Raw genomic sequence first — 24,910 nt, forward strand, 5'->3', positions numbered from 1 at the left:
ATTGTTGTTTTCAAACAAAAATTATTTTCTTCATAGGTTTTGCTTCTTTAGAATTATATCACAAAGGCTTTACTGCTTTTCAAAATATACAGTAATGTGGTAATTAAAACTGACCAGAAATCACAATTATTTAATATAAGAAAACCAGCAGAAAAATACTCTTCAGAGTACCTTCTGCAAGTAACCATATTATATGGGACATTAACAATCACTTTTTGTGAGGCTAAGGGGCTGAACTGTGATAAATGATTGTGTACTTTTTAAAAAAGATTTTATTTATTTATCATGAGAAACACAGAGAGAGAAAGAGAGAGAGAGGCGGAGACACAGGCAGAGGGAGAAGCAGGCCCCATGCAGGGAGCCTGATTGGGACTCAATTCCGGGACTCCAGGATCATGCCCTGGGCTCAAGGCAGCGCTGATTATGTACTTTAAATATTAAAATTCAGTTCACAAGAGTCTGAATTATAATGAAATACTGGTAAGCAGGATTTTCCAAAGTTTACTTGAGTCATGGCTCTGAAAGAAGTCTGTAACTTGATTTAAACTATTTATAAATGTGATATCCCCTCCAAAAATCATATTTTAATTTTTTAAAAAGCAATGATTAAGTGTGATCCTTTCATATAGATCTTTTCTTATGCTGAGGTTAATTTATGAATATTCACCTTAAAAATGATCATTGGTTTTGTCAGTGCTCATGGGATGTTAATCACTTCAAAAGTATTACAGCCATCCTATAGTGCTTGGGAGCAAAGATGTCATTGTGAACTTCATCTGTATTTTGTAGATGGAACTTTGGAGGTTGCCTTATGAAAGTTTATCTAGTCCTCTTTTATTTTATTTATCTACCCATCTAGTCCTCTTTTAAATGACAAAACAAACCTTTGGTAAATATCATGGGATGAAATTCAAGGCCTGTGTTAAGAGTTCAACTTCAATGATGAATCTTTCATTTTAGACAAATTTGTAAAGAATTCCAAGACCTGTTGAGCCAAGATAGATCACCACTGGGATCTTCCAGACCCACTCCAATTCTAGACCTTGACATCCAGAGACACTTAACACATTTCAGGTAAGACTGGTTTTCCAATTCCCTCAGACTCTTTTAAATTCTTTTTTTTTTTTTTAGACTCTTTTAAATTCTTAAACCATCTTTATCAACCCAGATATTTTTGTATTCCTATCGCAGTTACGTTTAGCGATATCACTTCTATATTCATATAGTGACTGACTAAATCTTTTGAAATTGCAAACACCTAAGATCAAATTATAAAAATAATGCAGGAAGCATTTTAGATCAGAAAATTTGGTATCTTTGTGCAATTTTCGGGAAATTGTGACTTTGAAAGTGAACACTATTGTTTCAAGTAATGGCACTTTTGAATCAGGATTCTGAAATCATTTAAATACTTCTTTATCTTGGTGAGGCACATTGTTGAATGAACAGATGACATGACACAAATTAATGGGATATTACACACTGATTTTACAGGGGTATGTTAATAATTTCTGTCCAACTGGAAACTGAAAATGGTTCTTAAATTAGACCACACAAGTATATTTTAAAGCTCCTAGAATGTGTTAGTGAAAGCATACTTAAAATTTTATTTTCTGAGATGCTTTGAAAAGTAATAGAATTTTTTTCTAGTTAATTTATGCCCTAGATGTAACATTGAAAGGAACAAGATAATTACTCAAGTATTTTCCAGTTTTAAAGCTCTAAAATTCTAATGCCTTATATGATATTTCTCATCAGTGTAAAAAATATTTTATCTTCTTTTAATTATCATCATTTAGTTTAAAGAGCAATGTTAAGCAGGGGTCCCTGAGTGGCTCAGGTCTTGATCTCATCAGGGTTTTGAGTTCAAGCCCTGCATTGTGGTCCACACTCGCTATAGAGCCTACTTAAATTTAAACAAAGCAAACAAACATAAACAATGCTAAACAAAGACTATTGCACATTACACTTTTTAATGTTTTTAGTACCTCTCACTGATTACAATGCTGTTGAGGAGGATACTCCATTATATAAAATAATGAATATTTAAATGAGTTGGAATTTTATCTGCAACATCAGAGACTTTTAAATAGAGTATTTTATTTTGCATATGCCACAAGGCTCTTCAAGATGTAATAGATCCATCTTAGAAGACTAAACTTGGGGTTTAACTTCTAAAAATGTACCAGATGTACCAAAAATATATCTCACAGGACTTTTCTCCTCCCACTCAATTGGGTTAGTGAAAGTGAATGGAATAAAACTGGTAGAAATTACAATGCCCAGAAGTTAAGAGGAAAAGGCTTTGGAGCCAGTAAAACCATCTTCAAATCCAGACCCTCATACATGTGAGCTGAGGTGTCTTGGGGTAACATGCATTCTTTCCAACCTTTGATTTCCCTAGCTTTAAAAGGAATAAGAACTCTTCCATTATATGGTGGTAGTGAGCTAAAATGAGATAATGAGTGTAAGTGTGCCAGGCTGGCTCAGTCAGTAGAGCATATGATCCCCCCTTTTTTTAAAAATTTATTCATGAGAGATAGAAAGAGAGAGAGGCAGAGACACAGGCAGAGGGAGAAGCAGGCTCCCTGCAGGAAGCCTGATGCAGGACTCAATCCCAGGACTCCAGGATCATGCCCCTAGCCGAAGGCAGACACTCAACCACTGAGCCACCCAGGCGTCCCAAGAGCATGTGACTCTTGATCTTGGGGTCTTGAGTTCAAGCCCCACATTGGGCATAGAGATTACATTAAATAAGGGCAGCTGGGGTGGCTCAGTGGTTTAGCACCTGCCTTTGGCCCAGGGCGTGATCCTAGAGACCTGGGATCGAGTCCCACATCAAGCTTCCTGCATAGAGCCTGCTTCTCCCTCTGCCTGTGTCTCTGCCTCTCTCTCTGTTCTTCTCATGAATAAATAAATAAAATCTTTTAAAAAAAGAGAGATTACGTTAAGTAAATAAATGAAAAATAAAATGAGATAATGAATATAAAGTAAGCCTTCAGTGAATGATTGTTAACTCCACCACCAATTCAGGTTTAGAAGGTATGCTTTGCTCCACTGTCATATCTGTACAAATATTTTTTGTATTTTTGTATACGCACTAAAAATATAATTTTTATAGATGTCTAATTCAGGACTTAATAATTTGTATATAAACTCAAATCTTGATTTAAGGAAGTTTGTTAAGTTGCAAATATACTCTAAGGAAGAATTTACGTAAAACATAGAGAATTCAGGTTTTATATCATAGCTACCAGGTTATTTCCAATTACAGGTGCCACAGCCTTCATCAGTGAGCTGTCCCTTTTCTCAGGATCAAAACAAAATACAGCATCAATGTGTAAACTGAATATTAGTGACAGTATGAAATAAATAGGCAAACTGTTTGCTCAGCATAGGCACAATCTGTTAATTTGTTGATTCTTTAGTTAGTTGCCAAATTAATGCCACAGAACTCCTTAGAGAAAACTTTCACTTCTAAACTTGAGCTGAATGTTTCCTTCCTGGGCTTTATTTGCTCTTATTTACCTCCCCACCATGCAGAATATGGTAGGTAATAAGCTAGTTTGGTATTGCCCAGAGAAGAGTGAAATATATTGAAAATTACTCCCATCCTCAATGAAAAAAAGTGATCATATTTTAGGTGTAAAACTCTCAAGATTATGTATGGCTGCAGGTCCTCAATCACAACAATTTGAAATACACAACTATACCTTAAAACAATTTAACACTACATGGTATATCTATGTTTAAAAGTATCACCTATAGGATTTTGGTATTATTATTTATATAGTAATATATATGTGCATAAATGTAATATATTATTGTTATAAATGTTATGTATTAAGTACTTTGACATCAGAAAGTTATGATTTCCTATTTGTTATGCCTTTTGAATATTTTCCAGATTTTTTTACTTTGCTTTAACTATATTCCAGATTACTTGTTTTGATGAGTTGTTCTAATTTCATAATAGAAGATAGTAGGATATTAGAAATCACTTAACTTAGGGCAGCCCAGGTGGCTCAGTGGTTTAGCGCCGCCTTCAGTCCAGGGCGTGATCCTGGAGACCCAGGATCGAGTCCCACATCGGGCTCCCTGCATGGAGCCTGTTTCTCCCTCTGCCTCTGTGTCTCTGTGTGTGTGTGTGTGTCTCTCATGAATAAATAAATAAAAATGTTTTAAAAAAATCACTTAACTTAAATTCACTTTATAGCAAACTTCCTATGTGATCTCCTATTATTGTGATAAAAAGCACTTAAATGTAAAATTTACCATCTTAACCATTTTTTTCTTAACCATTTTAAATGTACAGTTTAGCAGCATTAAGTAAATCTCCCAGACATTTTCATTTTGCAAATCTGAAACTCTATAATCTTTAAACAACTCTCCTTTTTCCCCTTCTCCCCCTCCCCCTAACCCATGGCAGCTACTATTCTACTTTCTGTCTTTATGATTTTGACTACTCTAGATGACTCATAGAAGTGGAATCATACAGCATGTCTTTTTTGTGACTAGCTTGTTTCACTTAGTATAATATTCTCAAAGTTCATCTGTGTTGTAGCATATGTCATAATTTCCTTCCTTTTAAAAACTGAATAATATTTCATTGTATATATATATGCCACATTTGCTTATCTATTCATTCATTAATGGATATTTGGGTTACCTCTACCTCTTGGCTGTTGTGAATAGTACTGCTATGAAAATGGGTATGCAAATATCTCTTTGAGATCTTGCTTTCAATTCTCTTGGATATATACCCAGAAGTAGAATTACTATATTATAGAGTGATTCTTTTTAATTTTTTGAGAAATTGTCATAGACTTACAACATATGAAAGAGATTTTTATAATAGAGGATTAAGCAGAGTAGAGGTAATTTCCTGGGGTAACTAGGAAATGCTTTCATCTTTCTATCTTACAGTACTTGGCACATGGTATATAACCAATAAATATGTTAATTGTTTTTCATAGTGGCTGCACCATTTACATTCCCACCAACAGTACACAGGGTTTTAATTCCCTCACATCTATGCTAACACTTTTTACTGCTTCTGTTTTTGTCTTTGATAACAGCTATTCTAATGGGTATGAGGTGATATCTCATTGTGGTTTTGATTTGTATTTCCCTAGTGATGAATGATGTGAAGCATATTTGCATAAACCTGTTGACTGCTTCTATGTAATTTTCGGAGAAAGTCTGTTCAAGTCCTTTACCCATTTTTAATCTGGTTATTTGCTTTTTTGTGGTTGAGTTTTATTTTTATTTTGTTCAACTTGCTTTTTTTAACTTTTTTTTGTTCAGAAATTTTGGTGTTGTTCAACTTGCTTTTTTTTTTTTTTTAACTTTTGTTCCTATGATTTTGGTGTCATATGCACGAAATCCTTGCCAAATCCAAAGCCATGAAGCTTTCCTCCTGTTTTCTTCTAAGAGTTTATAGTTGTAGGTTTTATGTTTAGGTCCTTGATGCATTTTGAATTGATTTTTTGTACATAAGATAAGGTAGTGTCCAACGTCATTTTTCTGCATGTCTTAAACTATATCCTTTTAAACAAAAGATACATGGTTGACATTTCCAATTAAAACCCAAATTGAAGTCTCCTGATGTAGACCGAGTTTAAATGTATGTCTTTTTTTTTCTTTTACTGTGTATTTATTAAAAGAAGCCTCAATAGAATAGCTTAATAGAACAGTAAAGGTCAGCTTCCTGCCTGACCTTGAAAAAGACTTTATACTTTTTAAGTGTTGCCCTTAAATCTGGTTTCACAGCACAATCTCTCTTGGAGCTTTTTTAAAAATCTCAAGGACAGGAGTACACTGTAAAAGATTTAATTTAATAGGTCAAGTCTAGCATTGGACTTGGGCATCTGTGTTATTTGCAGAACTCTTAAGTTGATCCTGATAGTTAGACAGCCTTAAGAACCACAGCCATAGTATGTTTCTAGACTATTAGCTTTTTTTTTTTTAACTTTGGAAGAAAAACAATTCTAATTCATTTTTAAGGTGACACTGAGAATTATATAAAGTTCTGTCTTGTATACTAATGTGTTAAAAGGATTCTACATTTATTATTCAGCTAATAATCTGGGTAAAAACATGTCAGCATGGAATGTGCCTCTTTCATAATTTCCTACTGACAGCAGTACCTTTAATTTTGATAGAAGCATAAGCTCAAGAGAAAAATGAGTTAGAAAGGAAGCATAACACATTTGACTTTGAAAACAGTACATTGGTAGAGTCTGATTTTCTACTGTTTTTGCTGAGTTCTGGCTGGGAGAGAAGTAAGGAGAATGCGATTGAATAGACATAGAGGATGCTCTAATTAGTAACATCAACTTTTGCTATTATTTTACTTGGTCACAATATCCCTCCCAATGCAGACTACTTGAATTACACCTTACTGGGTGTGTGATTTGGTACCTTGAGGACTATGGGTTACTTTCAGCCCATTGAATATGCCCAGGTAAAGCTAGGGAATGATATGACCTCATAAAGCACAGATAATTACTTTCAGTTTTCTGTGGTAGTTGACATAGCGGTGTGCTCTGGAAAACTATAGCAGTGACCCTTCTCACAAACCATAACCTGGAAAGCTGCTTGTATCCATCAAAATGACAGGAGTCAGGTTTATTCATTATTTATAATTTACTGAGTACCATCAAAAGTGTAGAGGACACAGCAGACACTACAACACCTACTGGAAGGGATACAGAATTGATTGAAATCTGCAGAAGACCCGCAGATACAATTCCCAGGAACAATGGTGGCAATTAGACCAAGGTGGCATGGGGCCTCGCAGACAGGATAGCCTCAGCTCAGACAGAAACCCAGGTGCCTAATTTTCTGCAATATTAGGAATTCCCCTCTTTGCAATCTCAGGAAATCTTAGCAACTTTTCCCTTCTTGTTCTCTTACATTCCCATAATCACCTTGAATCTGAAATAAAGCAAAAGTATGTCTGACAACATAAATAAGAGAAGGGAGTTAGACTATCTTTAGTGCTCAGGGGCAGGAAAAACACCCTATCAGAAAAATGAGGAAGTTTTCTTTCTCAGCATCCACCTTAGGATCCTAAAATGTTCTTGTTTCTTGCATTTTAACGTGGTAATGTCAGTGGTGCAAAGATTGGGAATAAAAGATTGTCCCATACTTTAGGAACTTGCAATGTGGAGGAAAATTATTTACAAAAACTTAAGAAAGGGGATCCCTGGGTGGCTCAGTGGTTTGGCGCCTGCCTTTGGCCCAGGGCGCGATCCTGGAGTCCTGGGATCGAGTCCTGCGTCGGGCTCCTGGCACGGAGCCTGCTCCTCCCTTTGCCCCCCTGCCCCCCCCCTCTCTTTCTGTCTATCATGAATAAATAAATAAAATCTTTAAAAAAAACTTAAGAAAATATGAGAGTTTGTAATAAAGGATTAAGCACAATACAGGTAATTACCTAGGATAATTAGGAAAGGCGTTTATCTATCTATCCATAGTACCTAGCACATAGTATGTACCCAATAAATATATTAATGAATGGATTATGTTAATATCGCTGTGAGGTCTGGGATGTATTCTCCACTGGGTTTTTCCCAGGGCCATGATGTTTTAATTGAACCATGGGCTAGGGAAGTGAAATGATTGATATACTTAATTCTTCTGTTTCAGTCAAAAAGTGAATTGACATCAACCTTTTTAGAAATAGACCCTCTTACTCCCCCCATAATTCCTGGAAATAAGAAATGTATAGGCACTTCTCAGATATCTGTACATTTGCTGGTGATTACATCTTCTTCATTGATTCTCAATGTTGGAAGGCCCCTTACATTTCCTATTTTCCTTCAACATTTGGATCTTCTTTCCAACATCCTTGTCAGGTTGTCACCCATTCCAGGCTTAAAATTCTTCAATAATAGACTGCTCTTTTATTGCCTAGACATCTCTTCTATCTCCAACAACGCTATTTGAAATGCCTTCCTTCCACTGAGGCAACATCTATCTCCCTAATGTCCCACTCTTTGGGGCCTTCCACAGTCAGTTTAATTCTGTTTCCCTCCCAATTTCTAAAGACAGTTCTGGTGTCTGAGTTTTCTCTTGCTGGGCGAGTCATCCCCCTTTTCTTTAGTGTTCCACATATGACATGAATTCCAGTCAACTCAACTACTACCTTTGGAGTGCCGTATGCTCAGCAACACACTCAGGAGCGCATGTGTGTCTCTACTTGAATGTGACATGTTTGGTTTTTCTCCAAGGAGCCTAACGTGTATGTAAGTTTTGTTTTTTGTTTTTATTTTTCTCATTTTGGGGGAATGGGAAAGTGGTAAGGAAGGTAATCATCAGTGGATAATTTTATTAATCCTGTGAAAGCATTCTTGAGTGTCAGAAGAGAAAGGAAGAAATGCCAATTAAATTTCTAATCTCAAAAGAAAACATCATGAAATAAATTATACAACAAGGCTTAGCATTTAAGAAATAAGATTATAAGCTTCCTTCAGGATGTTATGCCAATTCAAGAGGACTTCTAGGACCATTTTGTTTAAGAATATTCAAAATTATGGGCCTGAATTGTGAAGAAAAAAAAATCCAATATTTCCCACTTCAGCTCCTTTATTAGGGTTGATATTAAACTTTAAAATTTAAACTTCAAAAACTGAGTGCCATTCCCAGGTCAAGTGCATAGAAAAACATACCTGTAAATGGTCAGGTTTTATTCACTAGTTAAATACAGAGTTTCTATTTACATAAGAGTAAAAATAGTCTCCCTTGAAGTAAAATTTTCACTAGTAAAAATTAGACTAAACGTAAAACAGGCAACAGTTTTCACTCCCTTAACAGATAAGTGGAACCATGATGAATTTCCTTTATGAATTTACATTAAATTTAGTTGTGTTCATTTAACATTAAGCAAGATATTGGAGAATTAAATCAGTTGCCAATATTTATAGTACTTCACAAGTTGCATGGCACAAAACCAAATGCTGCAGGAGGTACATATATAAAAGCATTCCTTGAAGGTCACTTGGTGATATTTTAATGGATTTTTAGGTGCAGCACATAGGAGACTAGTAACTCAAACAACAGAAACCAGAGGCAACTGTTTCTAACAGGTTGCATAGCTGGCACCATAAAAACAACATGTGTGAATATGTGGGGCATACGTAGTTGGTAAAGAAATTTGGTAATTTTTTTAAAGATTTTATTTATTTATTCATAAGAGACACAGAGAGAGGGAAAGGCAGAGACACAGGCAGAGGGAGAAGCAGGCTCCATTCAGGGAGCCTGACGTGGGACTCAATCCTGGGTCTCCAGGATCATGCCCTGGGCTGAAGGCGGTGCTAAACCACTGGGCCACTGGGGCTGCCCGAAATTTGGTAATTTTTATTTAAATAATTTCTATCTTTGTCAAGTTATGGATTAGGGGATGGTCTGGGAGGTGGCACAGGATTGTGGGAAGCACTCAGGATGGGTTCCAGGGACTTGAACTCGGTTCTCCTCTTGTTACCAGCTTATAGTGTGGATTTAGAGGAGACATTTTACCAGTCTAAACTCTGCATGTTCTTCTATAAATTGATACAGTTAAGCTGGATGATCTCCAAGTCTTCTTCTAGACCAATGATATTTTACCCCATTCTCCATTTACTGCTCTATGTTAAATCATTATTTATGCCATGTTTCCATATGATCTCATTTTTTCTCTTTGTTTCAGAAATTAGTTCCTTAAAAAAAAAGTCAATAATTGAATAAAATTCATCTAAAAAAGCTCAAGAGCCCTAGGCTTAGCATTTCCATTCCCTTATTCTACATAGAAAATATATGATAGGGGAATTGTAAGGAGATGGTTAATTTATTCCTAAAAGCCCTACTCCTATATGCAAAAATAGGGTGCAAATGTCAAAAATGTCTTTACCTTCAAAAACTTGACTTGAATGTGATGGACTTTGGTGTTTCTTAATGCATGTGCAATGATTATATCCTTAACCTCCTTTGCTAATGAGCTGAAGTAAAATGGATCACAAGGACTCAGTTCCCTTTGGAACTTTAGTAAGTGACTGAGAAGAACAGGAGGAATGTGACTTTAGGGTGGTAAATGGCAACACATATCTCAATCTGGTAGACAGATTCAGGGCAGTCATAAATACAATTCTCCAAAGTGAGCTTTTGGGTTTTGTAGAACTCTAAGTCCCATGAGATGTTCCTTGAAAGTGTCTCATGGTCAAGTGTTTGATGGTTTAGGAAACCCTACCTATTATAATCTGTTTGAAGTATGCCAGTTACACATCAGCATATCAAAAGCTCCCAGACCTCTTTTTGAATGGAAGAAATGCTCAGCCCCCTGTTTCCAAAATGTGATCATAAGAACTTTTTTTTTTCCCAGTTACTCTTAATATCCCATGAAACTAAAGTTCTACAGAAGTTCTGGGGGAAATGCTGAAGTTCTTAATTCTCTTTTTCCCCCGGGAAGGATAGCAGACATGGTAGTTAGGTGTTACTTCTTGGCCCTAAGGGAACATACCCAACTCCCTGGCTGCATTTAAATTCAATAGGTACTGTTTAAAAAATACTGATGTTTTGGAGCATCCCAAACTAATTAAATCAGAATCTCTGGAGTGGGACCCACACGTGGGTTTTTTTTTTTAATAAACTCCCCAGGTGACTTCTATATGTATCTGGGATTGAGAACCACCAGCTGAAGGAAGCACAGAACATTTGTGAGTGCTGTCAAGGCCTTGCTAATGAGTAGATTTCAGTAATTTCTCACCACCAGAGAACTGTATACCTTAATTATGCACCTTAATTAAACTACATTTTAAAAGTACTTGGGAAATGGGACAATATAATCTATGTGGAAACTAAGCATGATCAGACCATTTTTCTTTTCCTCCATATCCACAGCCAGTTAGGCTACAAAGGATAGATACCATCAAGTTTTAGGAAGATAAGCCCCAGCTACTTTCCTCGGGGTGAGGTCTCTGTCCATGGCCTATATTCAGGGTTTGTGCTGCTCCAGAGAGATGAAACACCTTACCCTCATAGCTCTGATAAGAAGTAAGGCTTTACAGAGAAGCCCCACAATCCTTTGCTGGTGTTCTCCAGGGGCCATCTCCCAGCCTCCTGCCCTCACCACTGTTCTCATGAGTGGAAGAAGGCATTTTTCTGGCTGCCACATAAAACCAGAGTGGGGAGCGCAGCCTAAGCCTGAGGCTACATTTGGATTTAAGCCTGCAGTAGCTGAATAATCCAGGAGGGAAAGAGAAGGAGGCTTGTCTTGCCTTTAAATCTTGCTGCCTGCATACCTCCTGGAGGCCAAAAAACAGAACTAAGGTTGGTGACAGTGGCATCTGTATGCAATGCGGGAAATCAAAGATCCATGATAGCAAACACCCATTGAAATGATGAAACATAACAAAATAATGAGAAATAACCCAAACTATTTCAACCTTTAGACACACCAAAAGAAGTAGAGGAAGAGATGTTTGCTTGTCAAACATTTTCCAGGTAGAAAGTTGAAATTTGACAAAATGAAATTAGCTCTTACTCTAATTACCTAAATGATAACAGTGGGCTATTGTCTACTGTCTTCTAGTTTGTAGTATAATAGTATCTAATTAAGTCCAGCTTTTTGTATCCCAAAAGAAAGCTAGAAAAATCTATCCATGTTTGTCAGACATACCTGAGTACATCTGGATGTAATTAGATACTATTTTTTTAAAAAGTAAAAAATTAAAAATAAATAAATAAAATATATTGAAAAGGAAACAGCCTCATTATTTATTTTTTACTTTTTTTTTTTTTTTAAGTAGGTTCCATTGCCAATGTGGGGCAGGAACTCACAACCCTGAGATCAAGAGTCCAGTGCTCTACCGGCTAGCCAGCCAGGTGCCCCACCTTTTCAATACATTTTAGATCAGTATTTCCTTAGTATTTGGGAAGGATTACTGGATCCTAGGCCCAACTCTTGCCAAGATAGGAAGAATTCAGGGGAAGATTCCATAGGAATTTGCTTTAGGCTGTGTTTTAGAAAATAGTTTTAGTGTTTTAAATTAGTTTGAACAAATCAATTAAAAGTAATGATAAAGCATTTCTGAAGGACAGCTAGAGCAATACAGAAATAGTTTTGTAACATTTCAGTAGCACACAACAAAGCTAGTGAAGTATAAACCATATTTACTTAGATTAAGGAAAGTAAAATAGCTCTTGTTCCTTAGGTAGTTGTTTATTCAGAATTATCTATTAATTTATATTCCAAGTAAGCACTGAAGCTTTGGAGATTTTCACAATAAACATATGAGGCCTTAGCTACAAGCAAAAAATGCACTTAATGAGAGGTCACAAGGTATGAAGAGAAGTTTGTGAAATTTCTATTACATGGAAGTTTCCTGATCAATTCTCATCACCCATGGCAAGTAGTTTATAAATATAAACACTGAGTTAAAGATGGATTGTTCCTAACATCTTATTAGCAAAAACACACGGGAAAAGGAGAGAGGACTATAATTTATCCTCTTTCTCAAATAACAATTTCTTCTTTTCCATTTTCTATTATTACCTCTGTCATTTCTGTATCCATTTCTTCATTTTTAACCCTACTGTTAGAGAATGCAGTTTAAACCGTTGCAATATATATTGCCTTAAAAAGTTAAAGTCTGGGGTTCCCTGGGTGGCTTAGTGGTTTAGCACCTGCCTTCAGCCCAGGGTGTGATCCTGGAGTCCCGGGATCGAGTCCCACATCAGGCTCCCTGCATGGAGCCTGCTTCTCTCCCTGCCTATGTCTCTGTCTCTGTCTCTGTCTCTCTCTTTCTCTGTCTCTCATGAATAAATAAATTAAATATTTTTTTAAAAAAATTAAAGTCTAGGGTTCCTAGTTGGCTCTATCAGTTGAGTGTATGCCCTCAGCTCAGGTCATGATCCCAGAGTCCTGGGATCCGGCCCTTCATGGGGATCTCTGCTCAGTGGAGAGCCTGATTTTCCCTCTTCCTCTCCCTCCCCCTGCTACTGTACACACTCTCTCACTTGCTCTATCACTCAATCTCAAGTAAATTAATAAAACCTTAAAAAAAAAGTTAAAGGGTATAATTAGTAGAACTTATCCAGGTCAAGCCCATTGTTCAAGGAGAGATAAGAATGCCACTTTATGTTTTCATTTTAATTAATTAAGTTAATTAAACATATAGAGAGTTCTCCACTGTTAATAAAAAGGTTGTTTTAATTTGGGTCTGTTTTTGATAGATCAGAATGTTATGAAAATAGGGTCTAGATGGCACTTGCTAAAGAGATCCCAGCTTCTGCATTTCTCCCATGTATCTTAGTAGTATTTATTACACAAGCCTTATAAAGTTAGGTAGATTAAAAGAGCATACATTTAGCTGATTCTGTGCAATAGAAGTATTTTTATGTGATGGAATACTGGAGAAGCTTCTTTTGTAAAAATTCCCCAGGAAAAGCTCCATAAGTTAGCCTTTGATAATACTAGTGGGAGTGGTCTTTAGACCAATAAGGTTCACTTAACAAGGTACATCTCCACAAGGAAGCTTCCTTCTTCTCAAGCTGAAATTGTTCCATTGTCTGGGTATTACTTTGCAGACCTGTGAATTAATGTTTACCACCACCCTCATCAGATGAGGAACACGAGGAATTAGAGAGGATAACATCATATCCAGGAGTGGATAACTCAGAAAGACCACAAACATCTTGATTTCAAGGCAGTGATCTTTACCTTCATTTTCCACACACCTAAATGTTTTCATGTCCTTCTCTGAATTAATGCAGCAAACTCCTTCCAAGTGAGAAGCCCAACATGGGGCTTGAACTCATGACCCTGAGATCATGATCTCAGCTGAGATCAAAAGTCAGAGGCATAATTGGCTGAGCCACTCAGGTGCCCCCAGAATGCCACCTTATAAAAAGACAAAAAAATAGTGTAAGTCCACAAGTACACATGCACACACAGGCATATTCTCTCCCTAAAAAGGGTGGTTCTGCACTGAGCTATCCCTCCAATTGCTGAAATGAGAACATACCCTGACACTTAGGGAGAAAGTCAACAGTAGGACTTCACCTTTTGGATCCAAGCATAGTTACTGTCTTCCTGAGCTAAGCCAATTTGAAAAGATGGTTTATGTTGCAGAAAGATGCTCTTGAGAATGTTAATTGGGGGAATCTAGCAGAATAGGAGTTTTTAAAACCATGAATAAAATTAAAACAATGACTATTAAATAGAAGTTGCATTTACTCTGACATCAGGTGCCATCAACTATAGCAGTCTGGATTTTCCCAGCGGGTAATTGTGTTGCTCACAGTCAGTTGTCAGAACCTTCCTGCTCCTCAGTGTGAAATTAGTAATAGGAAAATGAAACCAATGAGCTGGAATCTAGTTAGAAAAGAGAGAGAGAGGGAGAGAAAAAAGTTGAAGGTAAGTATAGCTTATAAGCCTAACTAGCTGTGATCCAAACATCAAATTTTGAGGTGTGAGTTTTTTGTTTTTTGTTTTTTTGGTTTTGTTTAAGCTTAGATTGACTGATTTGCTGAGCCTTTCCCTAAGAACTAACTGCTCTTGGGTCAGATTTCTCTGACAGCATACAGCAAGTGGATATGTTTTCCTTAATCTCCTAAATTTCACACCATTAATTTTGGCCCACCACCAATGCTTTTTACCACATTAAGGTATTTTGAAATTTTGGTTCCATTGTTCAATGCAGGAATTTCCCTCTCTATTTTAATACCAGCACTTAAGTCTAGGATGCCTTCAATCACATTGTCAATTAACATGGCAAGCAGAGTGAGATGAATGGGAGAGTCTTGTAGCTCTCCACTGGAAACACCCTTCAAGGTTGACAATGCTCTAGGTCTACATGTTGCACATCATTGTCCAACCAGCTGTGAGTCTACCTGAGATGGCCCTCCTCTAGCTCACTTGTCCCCTCAATTTATCATATGATATTTGGGGAGATTTTGTTAGATGCATTGCTAAAATCCTATAGTAAAGTGCATTGTTAGTCCTTTAATAATACTTCTTTTTTTTTAAGATTTTATTTATTTATTCATGGGAGACACAGAGAGGCAGAGACATAGGCAGAGGCATAAGCAGCCTTCCCTTGGGGAGCCCGATATGGGACTCGATCCCAGCACCCCAGGATCACAACCTGAGCCAAAGGCAGATGCTCAACCACTGAGCCACCCAGGTGCCTCTAATAACACTTCCATTTTATAAAAAAAAATACAATTACTGGAGTGCCTGGCTGGCTCAGTCAGTAGAACATGCAACTCTTGATTTCAGGGTTGTGAGTTGGAGCCCCACGTTGGGTATAGAGATTAGTTAAAAATTTTAAAAAACCTTTTTAAAAATGCAGCTACTTTATTGGGCTCCTTACTGAACCCATGTAGCCCTTTCATGTTCACTTCCCTTTTTAAAATGTTAACACTTCAGAATTATAAGCCTCCATTATATGAATAAATGTTGATAAATCCATTCAATGGAATACTTTACCAGCAATAAAAAAATAATCTATTGATAAACACCACAACATGGAATAAATTTCAAAATTATTATGCCTAGTTATAACAGTGCATTGACTTTATTATTCAGTTTATATGACAGTTGAGAAAAAGCAATAACTACAGGGATAAAAATTAGAGCACTGATTGCCAGGAGCCGGAGGAGAAGGGGGTTGGCTGACAAGGAACATGAGAAAATGTTTTGGATAATTGTAGTGGTTGCACAACTTCATGGCTTGTCAAAATTCAACAGTCTATATTCCTAAAAAGGATAAATCTTACACTATGTAAACTTACACTTGTACCTGATTTTTAAAATGTCCCATTTCAGGGGCACCTGGGTGGCACAGTCAGTTAAGCATGCCACTCTTGGTTTCTGCTTGGAGTGGTGATCTCAGGATTGTGTGACAGAGCACAGCTCTGAGTTTAGCAGTCTTCTGGAGATTTTCTCTCTGTCTCCCTACTCCCCTGTCCCTCCCTAATCTCTTTCTCTCTCTAAAAATAAATAATTTTTTAATGTCCCATTACAAGAAACTTAAGAGATGAATTAAATATAATTTAATAAACTAGAATTCCTAAAATCTGTCTCTACCTTCCTTCCCCCACTCTGCTTTGATTATTAAGGCAAGTTACTCTGTTCTCTTTCATACCTCTCCTCCCATCTTCCAGAATTTTCAAAGATTACCTAATAACTCCAGTGTCTCAGAAACACATGCCTGTTTTCTTGATCCTGAAATAGGAGTTTCCTATATTTAAAGAAAGTCTCAACTCTATTCATTATATCGTTGCTAGTTTTAAACATTAAACTCTTTGAAAAGAAAGCAAAGCATCTTAATTACCATTTAATCTTTCATATGCTAACGTAGCACCATCTCCCCTCCAAACCTTGGGCCCTTTTCTGTAGTATTTCTCTTCCCCATTCTTGGAACCTAACTTCACACTGAATCCTACTACCCTGGGCTTCAAAGACTCCCAATTGAAGCCAGGGAAACTTTAGCCTTTTGTTAAATCAATCATTCCAGACACTGAGATATCCCCCTAAACACACACACACACACACACACACACACACACACACACACACACACACATTTTCCCCTGAGGCTCCTGCCTCAGTAGGTCACCAATTGCTAAGTGCTGGCTGTTGACAAATGTAAGGAAGAGTGTAGGTTGATGGTAGTACTGTTCCCAACTCATTTCTGTTTTTGTTGTTGCTGTTTGTTTGTGGTTTGTTTTTAACAACTCTTTGTATTTTTTTTAAATGAGACTATAACTTTAGATTACCAATTTACAGTAAGAGCTCAAACCGTAAAGTTTTAGAGATACATTTAGTATCTAATTTGCCACTATCTTAAGATCTAGCATACTTTGATTATCACTTGGGCCGTGAGACCACCCATATGACTCCTAGTCTTCTTCCTCCCTTTGGTGACTGAGATCTTACCCTCATCTGTCTTTGTCTTCCCATGGTCTTTTCAGGCTCCAGTTTTATAATTGGGGAAGGAGGAGAAATATTACTCCTTTCTCCTAAAAATTCTATTTAAGTTCTCTCATCACTTTGGCAAGCTTCTATCCTTTGGCAGGAACACATCTTTTTCAATGTATTAATCAAGGGACCAGGAAACTAACTTTTTTTTTTTTTCAGTATCATCCAAGGAGCTTTGATGGGTCAGTGGACTTTAGATCAGCTGAAATGTAGAGGGAGGACAAACAGAGGTGCCCAAGTGGGAATGACCATCACAGGTTTGGGGATAAAGAAGAGAGGAGCCTGAGATAAGCCTTTCAACAATAAGGAAGTAGAACACGTGATTTCAAAGGGGGGGGGAGGATGGAGGCCTGAGAAATGAAATATGATATGAAATCTGATACAGGATTTATATCAGCTACCAACTTCAGCAACAATTTTTAAAATCTGGCATGAAGATGACACATTGAGCACAAAGCTAGTTGTCTTTTACTTGTCTTGTTCATGAGGATAAACTTTTAGATGAGTCTGAATTTAGAGGAACTTCTAAATTTTGACTACCTACTTCAAACTGCCATGGCTATTATTTAACCCAGGTAATATTTGCTTGTGAAATGCCCTGTTCTATTAATCTGATGAAAATATATGCAAATGCCAAGTATAACATCAGTATTAAGTCTGTGTCTGAAATATAATATTTTCTAAAGGCAAAAATTGATCTCCGTTACCAAAGATTTTAGAGATTTGATTAACAGATGACCTCAGTTTATTTTCTATCTGGGACAAAGTTGGCCTTATCATTCTGGTTGTTTTATTTTTTTTTCTATAGATTGTTATTCCTTTTCTCCTTTTTGTATGTCACTATGAATGAAATATACACCTATTTTTCTGGAGTGGTTGGGGCTAATAGAATAGCATAATGTTTCCAGAAATTCCTTTTAATCCTGTGATATCACACTATTTTTCTGTGTGATTCTAATACAATTTTAGATTACTTTAATTATTTGGATTAATAAATCTCACTGGAAACTGCTAGAACAGAACCTATCTTTTGATTATCATCCTATATAGTGTACCATGTATGTTTTTTGATATGCAGGTACTATTAAATGAAGGAAACTAATACAATCTGTGTAAGGTTTTCCATGTTGAAGGAGAACATTTCAAGCAGTTACTTCCTTTTTTTAAGTTTTGTTAATTTTTATTGAAGTATAATATACACATAATGTTATGTTAGTTTCAAGTATACAACATAAGCAGTTACTTTTTTCATCTGAAGATTCCATCATCAATTTTAGATTTCTGTGTTGAGCTTAGGGTCTTGAAATTTCCATAACCTTCTCTCCATGTCCTGGGTTTAAAGAAGAGCATTAGTGCCTATTGTTTAAAGGTTGGGGTTGGAAAGAACTTGCAGGTGTCCCAAGTCAGAACATTGTCATCTTACAAAGTCAGAACATTGTCATCTTAACTTCTTCTGGATCACAAAGTGCCTCAAGTCAGAGCCAGTGTGAACACCTGGATCTCAGTGCAGGGCAAAGATGACAATGCATCCTGCTGACGATCAGTGCATATTAGAGAAGTAAGAAAGGACATGAGCCAAGAAAGGAGCCCAGCTTAAGAATCTTTCATTGTGGTGACAACTTTTCTCCACATGGAGAATTAAGGTATTTCTATAGGCCTACCCACGTGGTACTTGATTCTTAAAATCCCGACCTTAAAAAATATATACATACATACCCCAATCTTAGAAAAGTGAGTAAGAAGAATTCTCCTCTTCCAGGCCTACATGCCTACAGAACAAAATTTGAGAAACTAAGCTAAAACTGCCAACAGACTGTGACTTCTAAAAAAAAAAAAAAAAGAAAAACATGTCCAAAAAAAAGAAAAGAAAGAAAAAGAAAAAACATGTCCACATCCTAAGAACATAAGTGCAGAGGCAATACAGAATATTAGGTTTCTTGGGCAAATTACTTAACTTCTCCGAGCGTTAGTTTCTTCATGTGTAAAAATGGAAATAACAGTACCTAATTTTTAGTGTTGTTTCCAGGATTATATAGGGTGATACAGAATAAAGCATGGAGAACAGGGCCTGGTATATGTTCAGAACTCAAATATTGGCTTTATTAACTTTAATATTTAACCTAGTGAAACTAAATTCTGCATACTCTGTCATAGATAAAGAGGGTGTCACCACCAAGAGGACATGGCACTATAGAGGAAAATAAAATTCATCCAGTGGTAAAAAGGAGTTCAAAACAGGAATAAAGCATAAGCAGAGAGGCAGTTTGTAACCAGGGCCAAGCATTTAGACATTAATGAATGGCTTCAGTCAGTTGTTTTTTGGATGCAGCCATGATTAATTCTTCTACCATTCCAGTCAATTCCATTTGTTGTCCAGGTTCCCTGTTAGATCTTAAAGCAAATGGATTGATTCGCTTCTAGTTATCTCATTGAGGAATGGAGCTGAGGTTAGTGTTCCTGCTCAACAATGCAAGATACTGTAGCAAGGATATGCAGATGCTTGAACTATGTTGTCTTATATTTCAGATCTTTGGTGTGCATCGTTGTCTAAGCACCGACCACTCTTATTTTCCAAATTATTGAAGACTGAAGATTTTTTCCTTTTTAATAAATGTAGATTATGACCTAGGCACAGGGCAGGCTTTGTAAAATGTTCAGATGAAAGATGCTATCATAAAAAAAAAAAAGAAAGATGCTATCAACCGTGGAGTTTAATGTGAGACACGCAGAAAATTTTACTCTTACCATGAATGTCCCATAGCCAACAATATCTACCATTTATTGAACACTTGCTATATAGGTCTGGCACATCTTGAGTCCTTGTATGGACTAATATAAGCAATTCCGTTTTATAAATCCTATTATTATCACCAGCACGGCATATTAGCAGGCTGCCTTGGACCCTAAAACCCTCCTTTTGTATTGTTATAAAATCTCATTGTTTTTGCTCCTAAAGATTACACTACTTTAAGAGGGGTAACTAGCTAGGTAATGTATTACGGAGGATGATATTTGTCTTATTTAAAAACCACTAATGTCATAACAACATTACTAGGAATTCTGAGCAGTTACCAGCTTTCTTAATTGAATGTATAATATGTGTATACTCCATTGCATATAACATATGCATAATACATGCCAAGCGTATCTTCCTATGTTATTACAAGATGTTAATTATGGGAGCAACCCGGCAAAGTCTCACTTCAGAAACAGTTGACCAAATGAACAAGCTAGGTGGGTTCCATTCATAAGAGTCGATTTATAATTACATTATTTTTCAGCTTAGAGATCGTATTTGTCATGATTAGAAGGCTTACAGATGCTGAAGTTGCCAACAACATTCCTTATATTTTCTCATTATTTATGATTATTAATTAGTTAGTTCCTAAAACCCAAACATAGAGTGGCTTACATAAGGTAGAATTTTATTTTTCTCTCATTTAGGACATTCAAGGTGAGTTGGTTACTTCCATTTTGTTCTGCCCCCACCACCAAGGTGGCTATTTTCATCTGCAGAGCTGCCTATGTTGGGAGAAAACAAAGAGCATTCAACTTCCTTTGAAGCAGATGGAATCACATACAACACTTCCCCTCATGTTCTGTTGTGGGAAGGTTGGTCCCATGTACAAACCTAACTACAAGGAAAGCTTAAAAATTTAGTCTCCAGCTAGGTCACTGAGTAGCCAAATCAAAGTTTGTTACCATGAAGGAGAGAAGAATGAAGTCAGAGAACAGCTAGCCATTAAGCACACCCAATTTTTATTTCTTCTTATGTGTTCAATGCTCATACATGCATATATGCCATTCTTAAAAATGAGATGATTCCCACACACAGAATGTTGTCTTTTTGGCTTTCTTAATGAGTTAGAGAATCAGGGCCAAAATCACGTATTAAACAATGAGACTTGCTGATCACTAGTGTATAAAAAGTCTATCAATGACAAATCTTCTAAATGCGTCCTGAATTTCTTATGATCAAAAGCAATATGTTGACTTGTGTTCTTTCTTCCATAATGCTTGACACTCTTTAGGAATACAATAAATGCCTGTTTAATTGAATGTTCTGGATCAAATGGTTGTTCTGTATCATACTGTAAGTTGTTCATTTCTTTCTCCCTACCACTTCTCATTTCCAGTTTGATCACTCATGGCTTTGGGACTCCAGCAATATGTGCAGCCCTAAGCACTTTCCAAACAGTCCTCAGTGAAATGCTGAACTACTTGGAAAAACACACTACCCACAAAAATGGTGGAGCGGCGGATTCTGGCCAAGGACATGCCAACTCGGAGAAAGCCCCCCTGCGGAAAACTTCAGAGGCTGCCGTGAAAGAGGGCAAAACAGAAAAGACAGACTAGCTACATCAAACAGAATCTATTTCTAGAGAGTCTTGCTGCTGATATTTTTTCTAATATATATATCATTGAGGGTGATTAATCTTCAGTGGACCAAATCTCTACCCTCCCCCAACCCTCCATAAAAAAACAAAAATGGATATGAAAAATGAAACAAAAAGGACAAAACCCCAAAAAAAAGAAAAAAAAGGAAAACAGCAGTGTAACTGTGTGATGAAATTGTCACTTTTTAATTTTATGTTATGATAAACTCTTTTTGTGCACGTAATTTATTGTTCCGGATTATATACATCACAGTTTTTAAGCACTTCTGGACTCTGGAGAGGCAGCACATGCTTTTTCACATCTAACTGATGCACTTTCTTATCCAGCTATGTAGTTAGGGATTAGAAAGCATGACCAACTGGAATCTACCACCAGTGCTTACAACTCCAGTCTTTCTTCACTTAATTCCCTGGTAACATTAACTAGACCAGTCTGGCAATTAATCCATCAATAAATGCTTTGGGAACTGAAAAGGGCAGTCACGAATCTTTGTCCTGGGAAGTGACAGGAATTCTAAAATTTTGGTCACCCCTAGCCCACTTAAGTACCAGTGCCTTCGTGGTATTTAAAAATTCCAGAAAACTCTGCCCTCTTTATGTATGACCATTTCCTCCCCACCATAGAACCTCACCTTGCCCATAACTAAGAAGAGATAGCATAATATTGAAGAGATAAGAGATGAACTCTTCAATTCATTTTCTTCACATGCCCAACCTACAGTTCAAGGAAACAGACTTGCACTTAGTAGTTTGGGGCAGGATGGATACAGGAAAGGGTAGCTTTGCTACTCTTGGGCTCCTGAAGGAAAGCAGTGTTGTTGTGTTGCCTGGAAAAGCATGGAAATAGGAACAGTGATGTTTCCAGGAGTCCTTGCCCCTCAGAAACAGGAGAGGAGCCCAGGGGACTAGCGGAGGCCCCTTGAAGCGCTGGTGGCCAATAGATTGTGTGGTTAAAATAAAAGCCGTTCTTTTTCTATCTTTGTGCTTCTTCTACATGCCGGATGGCTATGTTCTAAACCTTTAGAGGCACAGAAGCATTCAGGTCTGTGTTCAATAAAGAAGACAAAACCAGAATGATCAGAGAAGACTTTTGCTTTTAAGATCCTTCGTTTTTTAGAGCTTGTTCTTATACCTTCATTGTCCTTTAGTTAAGACACTGAAAACAAAAGGTTCCTGGCTACAAAGGCCAGGGGCTAATTGAATGAAACTTTGGTCCATTTAAACCTGAATGTGTTAAGAAACCTGACTGGTACCATTGTACTGACCTTTCTATTGTTAACAATTTTCAAACTTCTAGGCAAATTAAGATGTAGGTCATCGTCTATGAAAAAAATTATTTTAATAATATATGGACTCCTGATATGAATTTAGCATGAAAATATTGTCCTCTTACTAACACATTTCAGTTACTTTCAGAAAGTCTCTGCCATATTATAATCCCATGGGGAATATTAGTGTTATTTTTAATTGAGAGGCAATTACTCAAGATTTTTCATGGAGAGAGCACACAAAATATTTTTACCTAACAATAATTCTTAAAATCATTTGATCTTTATCTTCAATCTTGTACAGAAAAGAACCATAATCAATGAAACTCTAAATTTTCTAGACTAAATTCAATAAGAGAAGACACTACTAAGGAATTCTATGATAAAGGAGTTTTATAGTTACACTGTAGAAGAGCTTAAAATAAATGTAAAAGTAATTAATTGTGATTTCATGTGTTTATATAGTTCCACTTTTTTTTAATTTTACCATTATTCATGGATTAAACATTTTTTTGAAATAAGATAGAATAAAGCAGGGATTCTGCTGCAGTTCCAAATGTCATGACAAAATAAATGATTCCATTTTACATGAAATTTCCCATATTGTAAAATACACACATGAAATAAAAATGATGAATATTTCAGTTTAATAAGTAGTAAGAAGGCTCTATACAGATAATACAGGCTACTGATTCCTTAATGAAATTTCCACATTAACTTTCTTTTATTCCTTTTGTTATTAACAATTACATATGTATTTAATATGGCATTTTGATATGCATATCTGCTAGATATTTAATGTAGTTATATACCATGTCAAATGTTCACCAATAATCAGATGAAAAATTAGATCTGGATTATAGTACCACCTTCTCCACCCATAGTTGTGACTAGCTGGGGTTCTTAACACCTCAATGGGGTGTTATTATCTATTAGCCTTGGAAACAAAAGTATAACTATAAATAACTACAGTGCATATTATTTACCAGGATTCTGGGTGTCTTAAGAGCCTTAATGGACAACACCCATTATTTAACTTAACCAGCCATTAGGCCATAAATGAATTGATGGACTGGTCATGTTTAGAGTCATTTATTATCATAATCTAATATACATTGTTAACATACCAACTTTTGCCTTGTATATAATAGGTTCTCAACACTTTTTAAATAAATGAGTAAATGAATGTGTGTGTGTTCTTTGTCCAAGATGGGCCAAAGGACCTACTACTTTTTATTTTTCCCCCCAATACTCATTGCTTCAGTCTGGCTTGCTTCTTCCATAGTAATTTAAAAATAACTCTTTTTATTTGAATAAGATAACATTTCCACTATATCACATTAGTTTCAAGTAGGTATATTCAATATAGAACAATAAAGAAAACTAGGCAGGTATCTGAAGTTTAACAAAAGTGAAGTTATAATCAGTATCGTAATTTATAGTAAAGAAAGGTAGCTCGTAAAAATCTGTTTTATTCTCAGTGTTTTAATAAGCAATAAAGCAATGGAAAAGTTTTTCAGGTTAACTATTACTTGCCCAGAAAATTGTCCAAATCTTTCATGCTCACCCACAACTAATAAATGTACAGTTTTCATATTTAAAACTGTGAAATATTAAGCCAAATTTCTAAAAATAAACATCTAAGACTGTTTCAATAACCAATTTAAATGCCACCTTTATGGCTTTTTGTTAGAGTTACCATTTGACTTAAGCATACTGGTTCTAGAAAAAATAAGTGAAACCAAATTACTCTATATTTTTCTCCTCTAGAAAGATCAGAGCACTTGGTAAGATTCCTAGTCTATTCTCCTGCTCCCTTCTTTTCAGATTCTTTAAGAATAGGGATAATTCTATCTGGTTTTGCCATTCCTTTTTCCTTTTCCTTTTTGGAAGGTATATTCTCTGTAATGTCTAGGACAGAACATGACCCTTTAGCACAATATAAGCATCCTGACCCTACTCTGACAATGATAAAAATTTGACCTTCTGTTGCTTTTAAGATAAATGTGTCAATGAATTATTCTTGTTAATTATAAGTAAAATAATATAATTCCATTTCCCCATATGTTCTTCTTTTTATGCCTTGCTGGAGGCATTTTAGAGCAGCACAACTTTAAAAATGTATCAGAATCCTTTATATGAGGATCATACCATGTCCTTACAAAAGCCAAGTCAATACACAAGAGGTGGCATGGCCTAGTGACTAAGAGCATAGATTCTAAAACCAAATAATCCAGTTCAAATCATGGCTTTTTCCACTTGCTACTGTGTGACCTTGGAAAAAG

The 24,910-nt window shown here is 36.3% G+C and overlaps 1 protein-coding gene across 1 annotated transcript in view; it reads left to right on the forward strand.

Moving 5' to 3' along the window:
- Positions 1-21,316, forward strand: part of TFAP2D (transcription factor AP-2 delta) — a 56,528-nt gene extending 35,212 nt beyond the window's left edge. The window contains exons 7-8 of the mRNA XM_055330436.1: positions 961-1,074; positions 21,097-21,316. Coding sequence (XP_055186411.1) covers positions 961-1,074; positions 21,097-21,316 — 334 coding nt within the window. The remainder of the gene's footprint in view (positions 1-960; positions 1,075-21,096) is intronic.
- The last annotated feature ends 3,594 nt before the right edge of the window (positions 21,317-24,910 follow it).

The sequence above is a fragment of the Nyctereutes procyonoides genome, unplaced genomic scaffold (assembly GCF_905146905.1).
Source record: "Nyctereutes procyonoides isolate TBG_1078 unplaced genomic scaffold, NYPRO_anot_genome, whole genome shotgun sequence".
NCBI classification, from domain to species: Eukaryota; Metazoa; Chordata; class Mammalia; order Carnivora; family Canidae; genus Nyctereutes; species Nyctereutes procyonoides.